Raw genomic sequence first — 16,450 nt, 5'->3', positions numbered from 1 at the left:
CAAACACCTAAAATCAACCAATATATCCCTTTTACCTAAAGGAGGCTAATTCTTCCCTCCAAGAAAAATAATATTAAAATCTTTGTCAAGCATCCCATACTACTCAGAGGATGACACAAAAGGAGGTGGAGGGTCCAGGAAGTGAAAGATAAAAGGGAAAACTGGGTTTGTTTTTTCAAAAGCTTCCCCAGCTCCCTTCACTATCTTGCAAAAAAAAAAACCCAAAACCTCTATAGGAAGGAAAATCTCTAGCTTATTCTGAGGAGGTGACAGTGCCTCCTTATGGCATTTAAGGGCTGTAGTTTCACCCAGATGCATCAAGTGCCTGAGGTGAGAGGAGGGGATGCTGGTGGTCCCCATCCCAAGGCTCTCCCAGGCTTCTAGGTTAGACTCAGGTGCCATAACACCGCCTAGGAAGGAGATGGGGTATCCCTGGGTCGTCTTTGCGAGCCGGACAGACACACAAACACGTGGGTGCCGCTGACCCGGCCTGCTGGGGATTCTTGGACTCGGAAAAGAGAGAGACCGGGGAGATGGGAAGGGGGTCGGGGGCAGAGACGCAGGGGACAGGAGGCGAGAGGAGTATGGCGTGCTATCTCTCCTGTCTCCCCGCAAGGGGAGAGGGAACCACACACTCTCGGGAGAGCAGAAGAAAGCGGGGGCGGCAGAGAAGAAGAGAGGAGCCAAGAGGGGCAACCCGAACGGAGAGGAAAGATGGCAGGGGGGAAGGAACGAGAGAGGGATCAGCATGAGGAAGAAGGCCCCAGAGAAGAACAGTCTAACAAGGGAGAGGACCAGGACAACAGAGAGGGAAGCCCTAGAGGGAGAAACGAGGGGAGGGAGGCGCCGGTCACCTCGTAGAGCTCGGCCCCCAGCCATGCCCGGGCCTCTGCCCTCACGGTACCTTCAGCTTGTGAAGCTCCACCGTCTCCGCCGCCATCTTGTCACCCCCTCCACCCCCAGTTTGCCCCCCCCTCCTCCTGCCTCCGCCTTCTGGAGCTCCCGCCGAGACTCAGAGGATCAGCGCCACCCAATAGTCTTTGCTTATACTCCCACTCTACACCATCAGCTTTATTCATTCGTCGGCCGCCAGCATGGCTCCGCCCCCACACGAGGGCTTGCCCGCGAAGGGGATTGGAGAAGAGTTGGTTCCCTCCCACCAGAGTGACTGAGCTGCTGACTAACCGAAACACAGAACACCAAGATGGGTGGCCAATGACCCACGGCAGCGCCGGGTGTGGAGGGCCAATGGGGACAGTTCGAGGGCCAGGCTGCTTCCAGGAGACAACAGGTGGACAAGGTAAAGTAGCCAAACTTGCGGCTGGCGGGAGTGGCCCTTGAATCCTGCAGGTGAGGGGAGTTGGGAGTGTGGGATCGGCACCGAGAGGGGTGCTGGGCGGCTGTGAGGGCGAACTTTGAGGAGCGGGGATGGGGCCCCGGGTTACCGCCAAAGGGTTTCTGGGACTCCGGGCTTAGCTGGGTTCGGGCGTGGGCTGCCGGCCGGTCTGGAGGGAGGAGGTCTGAACGCCCCTTCCGAAGAGCGCCCCCGGACTGGGGAGCCGGTGCCTGGAGTGCCAGCTCTCCCTCCCCCCACCCACCCCGGTGGCGGAAGGCCCAGAACGTGTTCCCGCAGCTTCCTACGTTTTCCAAAAAGAATGGGGTCAATGGCAGCTCCCCGCGCCGAGGTTGTTGTCCTAGGCAGCCCCAGACCGGGGAAGGGAGAGGTGTTGTTCCCGAGTACTTAACTTCTCTGGGCACCTCCCCTTGTACGAGCCTTCTCTGACTGCCCTGCCCACCCCCTGAGCACTAGGGGTGCAGTTTCCCCCTTTCACCTCTTCTTCATACGGCCCCGTCCCCTGCCGGGCCCGCCTTAGGGCTGCTATCCTTAGCACCAGGCCGTTGCCTTCAGGCTAAAGAAAAGTTACTAATTCCCCTCATCCCAGAAAACCTGTTTTTATCTTTCAGACGTAAGTATAGCAGAAAAGCGCCTTCCCCTCCTCCTCCCCCCAAGTTCAAGGTTCATTGCAGTCACCAAACCGGTTAACTGAGGGAGGCAGACCAAAGGAAAGAGAAGCTAAGGTGAGTCGAGCTCCTGAGTCACTATTGTAGCAGGATGAACGTGGGGGTGGCCCACAGCGAGGTGAATCCCAACACAAGGGTGATGAACAGCCGAGGCATCTGGCTAGCCTACATCATCCTGGTAGGGCTTCTGCATGTGGTTCTACTCAGCATCCCCTTCTTCAGCATCCCAGTTGTCTGGACCTTGACCAACGTCATCCATAACCTGGTGAGCCTCCAGCCTAAATCCATTTTCTCTCATCCAGACTTTTACCCTTTGGGGATTTGCCCACCTACCTCAAATCCATAGTTGAAAAAGATGTCTTCTACTTTCTGACCCCCTCCCAGGCTATGTATGTCTTTCTGCACACTGTGAAGGGGACACCCTTTGAGACCCCTGACCAAGGCAAGGCCCGGCTCCTTACACACTGGGAGCAGATGGACTATGGGCTCCAGTTCACCTCCTCCAGAAAGTTCCTCAGTATTTCTCCCATTGTGCTGTGAGTTCCAGGAGGGTGAGGGAGAAGCTAGGTAGAGTCGGGGTTGCAAAGGCTCCCAAGGGGACTTCAGTTAAGTGGAAGGCACCACCACAAGGGGTAGCATCTCTATAAACACACTGAAAGACTACCCCATCATCTAACCATGCTAGGTGGGTAGAGGATGTTCAATTCACCAATTATGAAATCCAAAGTATGAAAATCACAAATGGGCTTGCTGCCTCCCTGTGGTGATAATGGGGATAGGAGCATCTGGGAAAACTCCAAAGAAACCCTAACCTAGATTCAGTGGTGTAGTGTACAACAAATGAAGGTATAACTGATTTAAAAGGAAGAGGGTAATGCCAGAGAAAAGGGGCCATTTGCAGTGCTGTAGCCTGACCCTTCTTCCATTTTCCATCGATCAGTACATTTTGTTGAATCTATAAATTATCTTCCCCATTCAAGAGAAATTCTGTTCATGTGACAACAGTTTGGGGGTGTTAGGACTAGCTGAGATAGAGCTGGTCATTTAAGAAAATAACAAAGTCACTGACTTGGGGGAGATGGTAGGAAGAACAAGAGGTCAGGGGATAGGTGAGATCATTGAGACCAGTCCTTCTTTCTCTTATCACGTTCTTCTTTCTCTCCTTAGCTACCTCCTGGCCAGCTTCTACACCAAATATGACGCTGCTCACTTTATCATCAATACAGCTTCACTACTCAGTGTACTACTGCCTAAATTACCCCAGTTCCATGGTGTCCGTCTCTTTGGCATCAATAAGTACTAAGATCTGGCAATAACCATTTAGGTACAGGGTAGGAAAAGACAAAGAGCAAAAGGCTGCCCTATCCTCCTTCCCTTTAGCTACTGAAGGCCTAAGGATCAACTGACTTTTTTTGCCAACCCCAGGGAGATGAATTTGGGGGGTGGGGGCAGGATGACTCCCCTGTACAAGGGCAGGTTCCTTAGAATCAAGAAAGATGGATAGGGGCTGGGCCCACTCTGTCTGGTGCTATAGTTTTTCTTTTCCAACTATCTACATCACTGCTATATATTTCTTTGTAATAGAAGCTATTTTTCAGATGTAAATCAAGGGTAGAACTTTGTGAGAGGTGAGCAAGGGAGGGAGAAAAAACTACATTTTTCCCAATCTTAAATTTAAAATAAACCTTTCTGATTGTTATCATATCCCATGCCTCCCTGAAACCGTTTCTTGTCCCCACTCAACCAAGAGCTATTAACAGAGATTAGTAACCCTTATCACATAAAGAATAGGGTCAAGGCAAGTGGGCGCACACACGAGGTAGGCATAGCTTGCCAGTTATATTTATAGAAAGGTAAATCCCCTGGCTTTAAATAGATATGTACATACAAATATGAACAAACTTAAAAAAAACCCTTTGATTACATAGGGATAGCTGGGGACAACCCCCCACCACCGCTACCACCAAACTTGCTTTTTCTGCCTCCTACCCAGCAAGGGCATGGGGACTTGAGTCTGCTTTAAAAAAAAAATTTTCAAATCAGCCATTCTTGCAGAAACAACCCTGAGGTTAGGTAGGTACCACAGAACAGAAAGAGGCAGCATTCCCATTCCCTGAATGGTCCTGGGCTTTTACCCACCCCTGAATGTAAGGGCTACTTGCCTCCTCTGCTTTGTCTCCTAATGTGGATGATAGAGGAGAGGGCCCAGAAACAAAGGCCCAAGTTAACAATAGAATATCACCCTGGCCTTCAGAAGGAGGGACAATATAAAAGCCCCCCCCCAACCCTGAAGAGTTTGTTTCCCACAAAATGCTCATCAATCCCAATCCTAGCCATGGTCTAGGCACAGGGCCCTTCCTGCCAACCACCCCACTATTTCTTTGGTATTGTCATCAAACAAGGTTCAGTTCTTAGTTCCCAGAGTGGGGATTCAGTGGCTTCCCACAAGTCACTGAGTGAACAAGTAATGCTTGAAACTTTTTAAATATTGAAAATTAAAAAAAAAAATTCCATCCTATGCTGTACACAGCCCTTATGACTCCCTGACACTGAGCTGGGGAGGGTGGAGAAGAGGAAGAGACAGGGCATCAGCGCTGGAAGGGCCTCCTCACTTTTTTCCGCCGCTTCGGTTTGGCTTCTGAACCTTTGGGTACTGCGGAATTGTCTGGCCTGGAGGGTGGGGTGGCCCCAGAGCCAGGCTGGGAAGCTGCAAAGAAATTTCCATTGGGCATCTGGCCTGGGGGAACCTGAAAGATCCGGCTGAAGAAATCCTGAAGGTCAGCAACTGAAGCTGGAGGGGCATCTGTAGTAGCTCTACAGGAAAACAAATAATTGCAATCAGGAGATGAACACTCCTAAAGATACATGGATGCTTTACTTATTAAGGAAAAAGTACTAAGTCAGTGGCCAGGATACACTGGGAAACTAAACTATTCTGTACAGTTAGTTCTTTGAAACAACGGGCAAGAAAAAAACACTACCTACCTCTGCCGCCCACCAGGACCAGGAACCCGGGACCCAAAAGAGATGTGATAGGGGACTCTGTGGGTATCCGGGGAAATTCCCACACGCTGGCACCCAGCCCATTCTGCAAACATAAGTGGGAGTCAGATAAAGCAACAGGACTCAACCCAAATGAATATCCTAACTCCATTTTATGTAGGCATATGTCCAGGACCTTCCCAGGACTGTTGTTCAGTAATTTCAGGTGTGTCCAACTTTTCATGGCCCCATCTGGAGTTTTCTTGGCAGAGATACTAGAGTGGTTTGCCATTTTCTTCTCCAGCTCACTTTGCAGATGATGAAACTGAGGCAAACACAGTTAAGTGACTTGCACAGGGTCACACGGCTAGTGTCTGAGGCTGGATTTGAACTCACAAAGATGAGTCTTCCTAAATCCAGGCCTGACACTCTCTCCACTACACCCCCTAGCTGCTCTCCCAAGACTAACTTCCATGTTATCTAGCATTGCAGACAACTAAACATTCTGCCCTTCTGTTACCCACATTCTAGCCTACTCTGAGGTAGGATTGGAGTATACCTGTGATGTCATATACTTTTCCATCCATCATGGCAAAATAAGTGATCTTGAGGCCCAACATGCTTGACTCTGCCCAGAAGTCACCTTCCTCAGCAGGATGCATCTTGTTGCACTCAGCACAGTATCGAGCATATTGAGACTCTCGATCCATTTCAAACCTCCTGTCCCCCAACACAAAAATTTCACATTAGTCCTAAGTGCAGCCAAGGCATTATCTTGACTTTAACAAATTACTTGTGCTGATGGCACCACTTGTTACACATGTCCAGGAGGACCCTGTCCTTTCTACTTAATATTAAATTATTATTCTCCCTTTGCTCAACTACGTCTTGAACCACGTCCCCGATCCCAAGGTTTTTTTAATCTTTGGTTCACAACTACCAACTCTAAATCCTTACAAAAACCCATTAAAAGCTTTATAGGGAAATGAAAAGACACTTCAACTGTCCTAGCTCTAAGCTATGATGTCCTTCCATTTCTGACATCGTCCCCACCACCACCACACCCCATGTTTTTCACCTGTGCTTCCCCTGACACCTGCTGCACATCATAGTATTCATGGCCTCCTTGAGTTCATCCTGCAGCTTGGACAGAAATTCATTCACTGACCTGCTCAGCTCACTCTCTGCCATCCGTTTCCTGGGGGTAAAAGAGATGATGTTAGCCACAGAGCACTAGGGGAAAAATAAGTAAATCCTCGGGTAACCAGTCATTTAACATCTTTTGACCCCATTTTTCCTCATCTTAAAATAAGGAGATTAGACTAGAGAGCCTCTGGGAATCCCTTCCAGCTCTAGATCTACCACACTTCTCGCTGGCCAGCAACAGAAGCCGAGCAACATCCTACTGCCCCACCCCACCCCCACCCCCCAGCCACAAGGGCCCTCATTGCCTCTCACACATTCCACCCTCACATAGCATTTTTCTTCTATTTCTCACATCTCATATTCCTTCCGTCTCTCAGGGTTACTGACAATATCCCAGGCAGCTCGCAACACCTTGAAGGCCTCCTCAGCCCTAGGGTGGTGGTTCTTGTCAGGATGAACCTACAAAGAGTGAAAAGTCAAATTCCTTTCTCAATGCCAAAACAAACCCATACCAAAAGATTAAAAAAACCCACACACACTAATTTCCCAAATACGTTTCAACTCTAGTTCATCTACCTAATCCTCTCTCATAACTCAAGATAAGTGAAAAGTTCTCATGTCTAAGTAAAATGCTTCCTTAAATAGTTTTTCTTTCTGTCCTATTGGAAAAAGAAAACCACTGACCATCTTCCTCCATTTGATAGCTCTTTAGAAAATTCCTACTTACCTATTCTTTAGTCTCTTCTTCTTTAAGCTCAATCCTTTTTGCACCTCCCTTTTCCCACCATTAAAATTATTCTCCTTTCCAAATTATTTTCATATCCCACTGAAAATGCAAACTAGACTAGGCTCCCAACAGCGTTGCTGTCTCCCACACATGACCCCCCCCCCCAGGTCATTGGTAATGTGGCTGAATGACTTCTTAAATATTAGTAAAACAAGAGACCAAACCACAGATTGGGGGAATAATGAAGAGTTACCTAGAATTGGGCTGCTCCTTCAGCTTTCTGCCTTGAAATTTTACACACACACACACACACACACACACACTCCTCTCTTCTCAGGAGAAAACAGCTAATATGGGGCAGGGAACAAAGGAGTTACCATCACTGCCAGCTGCCTATATGCCTTCTTCAGTTCCATATCCGATGCTGTGGCTTCTACCCCTAGCACCTGGAAGGGATTCAGTTCATCTTCTGGGATCCCAGCCATAGCCAAGAGTCGAGACACCTCCTCTCCAGGTTGGTAGTATCGCCCACTAGATGCTGGCCCATCCCCTTGCCTGTTGGTCCTCTGCTTGACCCAGGGTACCTCCAGCCAACCCCTCTGCACTAGCCCCACCAACTGCTGCCATGTCCTGCTCTCTTTGAGATGAGTCCAACATCGGTGCACAGCAGGTGAATCCAGCCTGGAGAAGAGCCAGGTGGCCTGAGTCCGCCAGCCCAATCGGTCTCCCATGTACATCAAGACTCTCCAGGTCAGCTGAAGACAGCCCAACAGCAAGGCCAGGACCAAGAGTAGCACAGCACACAGCAGTCGTAGCAAGTGGGAAAAAAACCCTGCCCCAGAGCAAAGTGTCCGGCATAGACACAGGAACCCCATCTGAGCCCAGCTCCCCAACTGCCCAACCCAGCCTCCCACCCATACTCGAAGCAGGTCCAGATCACTGCCTTTCAGCTGTCCACAAGAATAGATAAGGTGCCCACCAGTTTCCACATACTCCCCCACTAACACCAACAACTCAATCAGCCACCAGAACCCCTTCTGTCCAAGTCGATACAGTTCCTCGGACCCCCATACCACCAAACAGCGACGCCGGTCTGCCTGGCTCCGTTTCCGGCCAGGCCGGTGCCGACCAGAGGGCCGAGGGTCCCTGCGACCACCCTCCCTAGGCTCCTCTTTGGTTAGCAGGCGATACCTCTGCCTCCTGGGTGGAGGCTTCTTTCCACTGGGCATAGGAGAAGGGTCATTGGGAACCCTGGAAGGCCCTTCATCATCTTCCTCTTCTCCCAGGGCTGAGGAGGTACAGCAGGTGCAAAAATTACTAAATGAGCCATCTCCTCCCTCAGAGAAAGGCCCCTCAGGAACACTGGGAGCTCCTTGACAGTTACAGACTGATGGTACAGTTGGGATGGAAGAGTCTCTGTCCTCCAGGTCCCCAGCCCCATTTTCCCGAGAAAGCTCCTTGTCCACTCCTGTTTCCTCGTCTGAAGATGCTTCAGTCTGATCAAGATCTTCTCCCTCCCCGAAGGGTCCGGGGTCTCTTGGAGCACCTTGGCTTGTATCTGATTGGGGGGTGGGGCTCTGGGGTGGTGTATTTGTGGAACAAGGAAGTCTTGTAAGGCAATAGGTACCATTGGGTGCAGCCTCCACCGAATCCCCAAATCCTGAGAATGAAAGTTTGTCAGGGCCCACAGTGGGCCCTGAAGTCCAAATTGAAGAGCCACTGTGGGGTGCCCTGTACAGCTTCCTTTCCCCGGGGTGCTGCTGGGCCATGACCCCGGGGCTTCCTGAAGGAATTTAGGTCACAGCCATCATGATGACTTCGGGTGCCTGCAACAAAAGGGAGGCGTCAAATTGAGAGGCTTCTCCCTACTCCCGGCTCAGACCTACTAGTCAAAGAGCAGGAACCGCAACCGTCCCCTCCGTCCCACATCACGGAGCCCTCCGGCAAACCAGAGGAGCAGAGCCCCAAATTCGCCAGGAAGGAGAGGAGCCAGCAGAGAGAAAGAGCCCCTAACGGGTTAGGGCGGGGAAACAGGGAAGCTGCGGGAGGAGAGGGGAAGAGAGGAAAGGGGCGGGGCGGAGGCGGGGGGAAGGAGCCCCTGAAGCCGAGGCTGGGCCCGGCGCGGGGGCGAAAGGAGCTGGGAAGGCGAAGAGAGACAAACCAGGCAGCGGCAGCAAAGCTCTCCTTCCTGCGAGGTCCAGAGCCCGGGGGAGCTACGAGAGCCGCTCCCCCGGCTCGGCCTCCCGCTCACGCTCCGCTTCCGCCTTCCGTCCCCACTGCTGCCGAACTCCGCAGACTTTCACTTCCGGGGTCGGCGCGGAAGGGAGGAACAACAGCGGTTGACCCGGGGCACGCGCGTGTCCGATCCAGTGGAAGGAGGTCCTCAATGGCAAGAGGTCCCACCCCTTAAAGGGCCCGCGTTCGCTGGGGCGGCAATCTGGCACTTAGAGCCCAACACGGTCCTGGGGAAGAGGGGGCGGGGGGGTGCTACACGCAACCCCGTGGAAAGCAGAGCAGCGATCTCCGAATCTGCAAAAAGACTGGGAGGCACGGCAAGAGCCCCGCCCCCCTGTGCCTCAGTTTCCCCTCGAGACCAGATGAAGGAGTATCCCAGCCCTGCTCACTTTCTCCCATTCCCCGCCCCGAGACCGCGGCCAAGTAGGACAGAGACTTCTTTGTGTTCCAACGAAAATGGGCGGAGAGACCACCCCTGGCCCACCCTCCACCGCCCTCCTGTCCCCAATTCTGCTCCTCCCTCCCCCGTAGCCCTCGAGCCTCCCCAGCGCCCGAATCAGGCGGGGCCTGTGTGACGCGGCGGGGGGGAAGCTGGCGAGCCGAGCTAGGCCGCCCAGCGTGGCTCTGGCTCCCACTCCGGCTCTGGCTCCCGCTGTCCTCCCCGCGCCGCTCCTGGCTCGGCCTTCTGGCCCGGCCACCAAGGAGGAGGCAGGGACCGGAAGGACAGAGAACTCGCGGAGCGGCCGGGGGAGGGCACGTTCCCAGAGCGGAGGGCAGCGCTCAGTACCGGAGCCGGGGGACCCCAGCTTTGCATCTGGTTTGCATAACTTGCTAGTGTGGTCCGGAGGCTGAAATCCCTCTCGAGCCCCACGGAAAGGAAGACTTCTCGCCCTTCCCCTTCCGAGATTTCTCTCCCCAGTCTGAGTCTTTCTCCCAAGAACTTCCAGATACCCCAGTCTCCGCCTCTCTCCCCGTCGGCGCCCCGAACCCCCTGACTACTGCCCGGGGTCCAGGATGCCGACCCCTTTTCTCCAGGAGACAATACTCCAATTCTCTGGAAAGTGGAAGAAACCAAACCGGAGTTGGGGGGCGCTGGGACCCCAGTGGAAATTTCAGGGGCTGATCTGGAAGCAGAGGAGTAGCCCTCTAAGTATTTGGAGTCCCTTGCCCAAGAGCGTCATGATACCCTCCCCTCTAAACACCTCTTAGACAAGATTGCGGGTCTTGGGACTCCAGCTAGGGGAATGAGATCCTTGTTTCCCGCCCCCACCCCCGAGGTGGGGTTGGCTAGGCCCGCCCCATGATGTCAGCCCCCCTTACACTCACTCCATCCCCCTCCCCCACCCCCAGTTCCCAGTTTCCTTCCTCCCTCCCCCCCCCCTCCCCGCCCCCCAGCTGGTTGCATTGAGTTGCCTGGGCTTGGGTTGCGCTGTTCGCAAGAGTTTTGAGAGCTACCAAAGGAACGATTTCCCCCACCTCCCACAACCCGTGGGCGTCCGACTCCGGGCCGAGATGCCACTGGGAGTCTAGGAAAGTGCCCCCGGGCTCCAAGCAGGGTGGTGAGTAGTTTCTGCCCCCTCCCCATCCTGTCCTAGGGTGGAAGTCCCAGACATCAGAAGGGGGATGGGGTGGGGAAGCAGGCGCTGGAGGCTCTGATTTTTGCAGCTCGCTGAGTACTTTGATGACCAAATGCAAGGAAGCAATATACTTTTCCCAGTCCCAGTGCCACCCAAATGCAAAGCTGCCTTGAACTATATCCCTTGTTCAAGGCACTCATTGGTTCTACCAACCTGTATAATGTACTGGCAAAGGGGGGAGAGGGGATGCCATCCTGACTTTGTTCGAGAGGGGATTTGTGCTAAGACATGGGGTGCCAGTGGGCAGGGTGCCCACTCAGACAGGAACAAGGAGATTGAAGGAGTTTAGACCAACTGCACTGTTCTCTGTCCCAGGATCTGACCCTAGGCAAGGTTCCAAAAAGCTTTAAGGTCTGTAGCTCTAGTAAGACTTTCTATGCCTCTTTCTTGGGGTACCTCCCTGGGTCTCCCTCTTTTATTTCTCTTTTATCACTTTTTTCTTTTTGTTCCTTTATCAACTTTTTTCTCTTTATTCAATTACTATAAAGATGCCTAGACTCGCTCTCCTCCATGAATCATTTTTCTTTATTCCACCTCCAACCTTTCTATATTGTGCAGGGTTGGAAGCTCTGAGTCCCAGCGCAGATTGGCTCTATCTTCCAGAACCTGCTCCTCGAACCCCAAACTGTAATCCAAAGCTTTTAATGCCTCCCCCCAACCAGCATTCCTGGCCTTTGTATTCCCACCTCCACCCCACCCCTCAAGAAAGACCTAGGGTCTAATTTTACCCTATCATCCATCAGTCCCTCCCAGATTGTCCAGAACTTGCCTAGTAGGATCGAGGCCACCCCCATCAATTTACAGAAGAATTTACTAAGTTCTACAGAAGTTAAGTGATTTGATCAAGGTTACTGCAGGATTTCGTTTCACTGTTGCAAAAGACGAATTCAAGTCCAGAAGCCCGGTCTCCAAATCTGATGCTAATTTATACACACTACCTCATTATGTTTTTTGTTCTGTTATTCATTAGAATATTCCCAGCAAAATTGGCATCCTCATTCCAGAGGACTGGGTTGATGAGTGATAATATCAAGACAACCCACAAGGCCCTCTGAGTTGCCAAGAAGGTCACCTTTATGACTTCTGATGTCCACCCTGGGGATTCTCACAGGACTCATGAGTCTCTGAGCAGATCCTGCTCCTACTTACAAGTTGCCCAACCCCCTCAAACTTTTGCAGATAAACAGAACTGGTCCAGTTCTCACTGTGGTCACCTTGGCCATGGATCATGCACCGCCCCTCTTGACTGTGACCTCTGACCCCAGGCTCTTTAATCAGCAACTGCCAGAGCCTCCTGAACCACAATGTGTCTTGGAGCCACAGGACAACCCTGAGCTGGTGCCTGCCCTGGCCTGTGCCCTCTGCTGTTTCTTTGGAGTCATCTACTGCTGCTTTGGTGAGGAAGATAGGGGCAAGGCCAAGGCCTGGGATTCTGGGTGGGCAACTGCCACAGTCTCTTGGCCTCTTTGTCTTTCAGAACCATACTAATATACTAATCATAACTCACAACATCTTCTCTCATACATAGTAACACCCCACACCTACTTTTCTGCTTCCCAGACAGCTTTCTTTTGCCTATCCCAGTATTTCTTGTCCTTCTGACTATTGTCTGCTTTTTCTATCTTGTCTTCCCTTATCACTGTTCCCCACTAAACTGAATTCCCTTACCGTCTTCTAGGACAGGATGCCCTCTTTCCAAACCATTCTGCTACCTCCCCGACCCTTCCCCTTTTGTGCCCACTCTCCTCAACAAGATTCCCATCCCATTGTTTGTCCCTTCTACCCAATACTCCACTCCCCAATGCCTGAGCCTTTCCTCTAAGCCCTCCCTTCTTCTTGTCCCCCCCACCCCTGTGCCTCCAAGTCTCTCATAATGTCTCCTCTTTACAGCATTCATCCCTGGAATGCCTCCTATTCCTTCCTTCTGTCATCCCTCTCTCAACCTCTTAGTGCCCAGCACCTTGGACTGTTTCCCTGATATCTGGTGCCCACCTCTCCACCCCATCACAGGCTACCGATGCTTCAAGGCAGTGATGTTCCTGTCTGGGCTGCTTTCGGGAGCCCTGGTAATCTTCTTGCTGTGCCACAAGGAACGGGTGTTGGAGACTCAACTGAGCCTGGAGGTGAGCGCAGGCATTGCGCTTGGCATTGGCCTCCTCTGTGGACTGGTCACAATGCTGGTCCGAAGCGTGGGGCTCTTCCTGACTGGCCTCTTGCTTGGCCTGACCCTGGGGGCAGGTGCCCTACTAGGCACTGAACCCATCTACCAACCACCCTCAGCCTGGGTGCCAACAGGGGGCCTGGTGGGACTGGCACTTCTAGGTGCCTTACTTACCCTACGCTGGCCCCGACCTTTCACCATGTTAGGCACAGCCCTGCTGGGGGCAGCCGTACTGGTGGGCTGTGCAGACTACTTCTTGGAGGGGTTGGCATTAGGAGGGCGTCTGGGCCAGCGGCTTCAGGCGTTGCCTGCCCTACCTCCACTCTGCTGGTACAGCTGGGCCCTGCTGGGTGCCTGGCCTGCCCTGGGGGCACTTGGGGCCCTTGCTCAGTGGAGACTCACAGCTGAGGGACACAGAGGCCATGATGATGGTAAGTTAAAACCTTGATACTGACACCCCATATTTCTCCCTATTCTCATCCCCTACATCATTCCTGATCTCAAATGTCTGGTTTGGGGGGAGGGAAGAAAGAAATACATATACTTGGGAAGGGTACATGGGACTCTCCAACCTGGTGGAGACAGCTTGCAAGGAACACCAGAGAACAAAATGGAGGGTATCCTCGAATTTGCCAGGATAGAGGTCCTCAGCCTTAGGACTTCAGGAGAGAGATATAGGTAGGGGTGTCACTATTAAGGGATTATCCTATGCGAGAAGACTTCATAGGAAGTAAAGGAAGATTACAGAGAAGAGAAAACATAGGGGAGAAATCTAGAAGGAAGAAAGGAAATCTCTAGGGGTAGTTTTATCCTGGGGCTAACTGAAGCATGTAGGTTAAATGGGTATGAAGTGGGAATCTTTCAACTGCTGGGGGTCGGGTTTGGGGTAGACTTTGAGAAGGTCCCAACTTAGTCCCCACTTCCTCCAAAGGGGTTTTGAGCCATCGACTGAAGGGCCTCCAGCTGCTTAGGATCCGCCAGCAGGAGGCCAAGTGGCAGCAGAATTCTGGGGTAGCAGCCAGTGAGGGAAGCTACCGTCGCCAGCTCCCACCCCGAGCCCGGAGCCCAGCTGACAGCCTGGCACCAGTAAGTGGGCAGGGAGGGTGAGAGGAGAAATAGGGAGAGCCAGGACCTCTGACCCCGGCCTTTCTCTCCCCTCCTTTCCTCTTCTTCCTGGTCTTACCCTACAGAGTTATCTCCAGAGTCTCCGTGACCGACAGCTGGGGCCAAGCACTATGGGTACTCCCCATCATGCCATCCTGGACCTAGACTCTGATTGTGGTTCCACCTCGCCCCTCACCACACCCCCTCGCTCCAACCAAACCTGAGCCTCTGTACATGTGCAAAACACACACACACACACACACACACACACACACACACACACACACTTGTGCCTTAGACAGAAGGGTCAGAGCTCCAGGTGGGCAATGCTTGGGCAGAAGAGGTAGAATTTTCCACTGATAACCATAGACAGAAACACACATTCACTTTTCTCCTCCCCAGCTGTTAGACTGGCTGTGGAAGGGAGAGGGCCTGAAATGTGGTCTAGCCCAACCCTGAGGGAGAATGTGCCAGGGTGGAGCTGGGGACAGCTGGAGGGAGATTGAAGGAGGAAGGGGGTGGAAGAACTGAATTTTCACCTCTGCTCAAACTACGGAGATAGCCTTTATATTCCTGGAATTCTCTGTCACCCCTGAAACTCAGCACTACTGCCCAACCAACATGACCCCAAGCCTGGAAGGACTCTTCTCCCTTCTACAACATGACCTCCTTTTGTACCACCCACATCCTGTACCACAAAATGGGAAAATGGGGTTAGGATTTTTGAAGATCCTACAAAAAAGCAGGGAATTTCTAAAGACAGATATGACTCCTTTCTGGGAAGAAAGGGAAGGATCTCTTTTGGGTCCCCCTGACTCCTCATGTCTCAGGTTAATGAAGGGAATGGGTTATGACAGTCAATATTCCTTTTTCCCACACACCTCCAGTGCCTGAGCCCCATTCCTACCTCATTTGGGAGCTCTGTCCTCCCTGGTGCTTTCCCCTTTCCCTCCTCTCAGGGTTGTGGTGTATGCTGGGGCAGAGTCCACTCAGACCCCTGCCCCTTGCTGGCTCCTTGTGGTGAAGAGAAGAGGGCAGCTCTGGGGAGAGCTACAGGGGGTATAAGGGTGGCAGGATGTTAGACAGACAGATGCCAGCACCTTCCCTGCCTCTCAGCCCTGTAAGACACTAACATTCTAACTGCGCCTCCACTCCAGCTGCTAACCCTGGCCTAATATCCCCCAGCCCTACTCCAGAGTCCATAAACTCCCCCCACTGGAGTAAAGGAATACAAATGGATACCAAGGCAGAGGGAGGGGAGATATTGATGGTATGTAAATAAAATGGCTTTGAAAATTAAACCAAGTGCTCCAGACTTTCCCTCCTTCCTCTTTTTCCTTTTGATGGAATCATTTCCAATCCAATTCAACAAAGGTTTACCAAACGTCAGTTATGCACAAGGCACAATTGCTACCTGGAGCCCAGAGATTTTGTTTGTTAGGGAATTCCTCCCATTAATGCGGATGAGCAACTCGCCTATGGAAAGTCAGAGTTACCAGGGGAATTCACCGGGCAAGTGAAATGCCTAGGCTCACACTGTTAGTATGTGTCTGAGGTAAGACCAGGCAGGATTCTGGGCCAAGGCTAGGCCTCCACTACACCAACATGCCTTTGAAGACTTGTAGGAAAGTTAGGGTCCTGTGTTCTGATCCTCAGCTCTGCAGACTCGAATTCCAGTTCAGTAGACTTACCATTTTTGCTGAGATAAGTTTTCAGATTTTTGCTTAATGGATGTTTCCACTTTTCATTCTTTAAATAATTCCCCTCCCCACCTAACCCCTATAAAATTCTTATGAAAAAAAACTCAAAAAAACCTCCTTAAAACAAAATTTGAAAACATATGCTCAATATCCTTAAAAATATTTAGTAATAATATTATTGGCTAAAAAAAATATCCCCCAGAAGTGATGGGGTCTAAGAAATTAGTCCATTTGAGCAGAAATCACAAGTGACCCCAATTACTAACATGGATGCCAATTTATTTGTTGGCAAAAGGAAATATATCCAACTAGATAACCAGTGCCTGCCAATCACAGGAATTCTCACTTGAAAACCAAATTATTGAGATCCAAAGGTTGCTTGGTGAACATTGAAACAGTGCAAAGAATTCATGCTCTTAAGTGACGTTTTCATCAAGCTAGGCTAGTCTTATAAAGTGCCATCCATATCCTTCTAGATATCTGAAACTAATCATTAGAATCAGACTGACAAATTTGGTCCTCCTGAAGACCATTCCGTTATCCAACTTTATCTTGGGTCTTCTGGGATGAAGAGAGTAGATCCTAGCTTCCTTACACTTGAGATTGGCATCTCATTTCAGGGGCCCCCTCACTCACTTCAATAGCCCATTCTTAGGTTCCTCTTTTCTTTAGCCCGGTACCAAGTGTTTGATAAATGCTGGATCTGATTTCCTTCTTTCATTAGTTCAACAAACAT

General features: G+C 51.4%; 4 protein-coding genes across 5 annotated transcripts in view; 2 read left to right on the top strand and 2 right to left on the bottom strand.

Annotated features, from left to right (window-relative positions):
* The window catches only part of LOC118851677 (SAP domain containing ribonucleoprotein), a 37,337-nt gene extending 36,371 nt beyond the window's left edge, over positions 1-966 (bottom strand). The window contains exon 1 of the mRNA XM_036761189.1: positions 905-966. Coding sequence (XP_036617084.1) covers positions 905-940 — 36 coding nt within the window. The 5' untranslated portion in view covers positions 941-966. The remainder of the gene's footprint in view (positions 1-904) is intronic.
* Positions 967-1,212: 246 nt separating this feature from the next.
* Positions 1,213-3,726, top strand: ORMDL2 (ORMDL sphingolipid biosynthesis regulator 2). 2 transcript variants are annotated; one of them, XM_036760410.1, is made up of 4 exons: positions 1,213-1,300; positions 1,966-2,287; positions 2,407-2,558; positions 3,190-3,726. In XM_036760410.1, exons 2-4 carry the CDS (start codon positions 2,114-2,116, stop codon positions 3,323-3,325), a joined length of 462 nt encoding a protein of 153 aa, XP_036616305.1. In that variant the 5' UTR covers positions 1,213-1,300; positions 1,966-2,113; the 3' UTR covers positions 3,326-3,726. The 2 variants fall into 2 exon arrangements, with proteins under 2 accessions (XP_036616305.1, XP_036616304.1); XM_036760409.1 differs by having other exon boundaries at positions 1,270-1,350.
* A 116-nt stretch (positions 3,727-3,842) lies between these two features.
* On the bottom strand, positions 3,843-10,160 carry DNAJC14 (DnaJ heat shock protein family (Hsp40) member C14). Its single transcript, XM_036759940.1, has 7 exons — positions 9,039-10,160; positions 7,255-8,703; positions 6,503-6,609; positions 6,083-6,202; positions 5,564-5,724; positions 5,008-5,110; positions 3,843-4,836 (listed from the first exon to the last, which is right to left on the bottom strand). Exons 2-7 carry the CDS (start codon positions 8,644-8,646, stop codon positions 4,611-4,613), a joined length of 2,109 nt encoding a protein of 702 aa, XP_036615835.1. The 5' UTR covers positions 8,647-8,703; positions 9,039-10,160; the 3' UTR covers positions 3,843-4,610.
* LOC118850500 (transmembrane protein 198-like) lies at positions 9,666-15,315 on the top strand. Its single transcript, XM_036759941.1, has 5 exons — positions 9,666-10,671; positions 11,929-12,145; positions 12,760-13,341; positions 13,842-13,996; positions 14,101-15,315. The coding sequence occupies exons 2-5, from the start codon at positions 11,971-11,973 to the stop codon at positions 14,236-14,238; spliced, it is 1,050 nt and encodes a 349-aa protein (XP_036615836.1). The 5' UTR covers positions 9,666-10,671; positions 11,929-11,970; the 3' UTR covers positions 14,239-15,315.
* Positions 15,316-16,450: the final 1,135 nt, after the last annotated feature.

Source organism: Trichosurus vulpecula, chromosome 5 (assembly GCF_011100635.1).
Source record: "Trichosurus vulpecula isolate mTriVul1 chromosome 5, mTriVul1.pri, whole genome shotgun sequence".
In the NCBI taxonomy this organism is placed as follows: domain Eukaryota; kingdom Metazoa; phylum Chordata; class Mammalia; order Diprotodontia; family Phalangeridae; genus Trichosurus; species Trichosurus vulpecula.
This window is presented reverse-complemented; position numbering and strand designations above follow the sequence as displayed.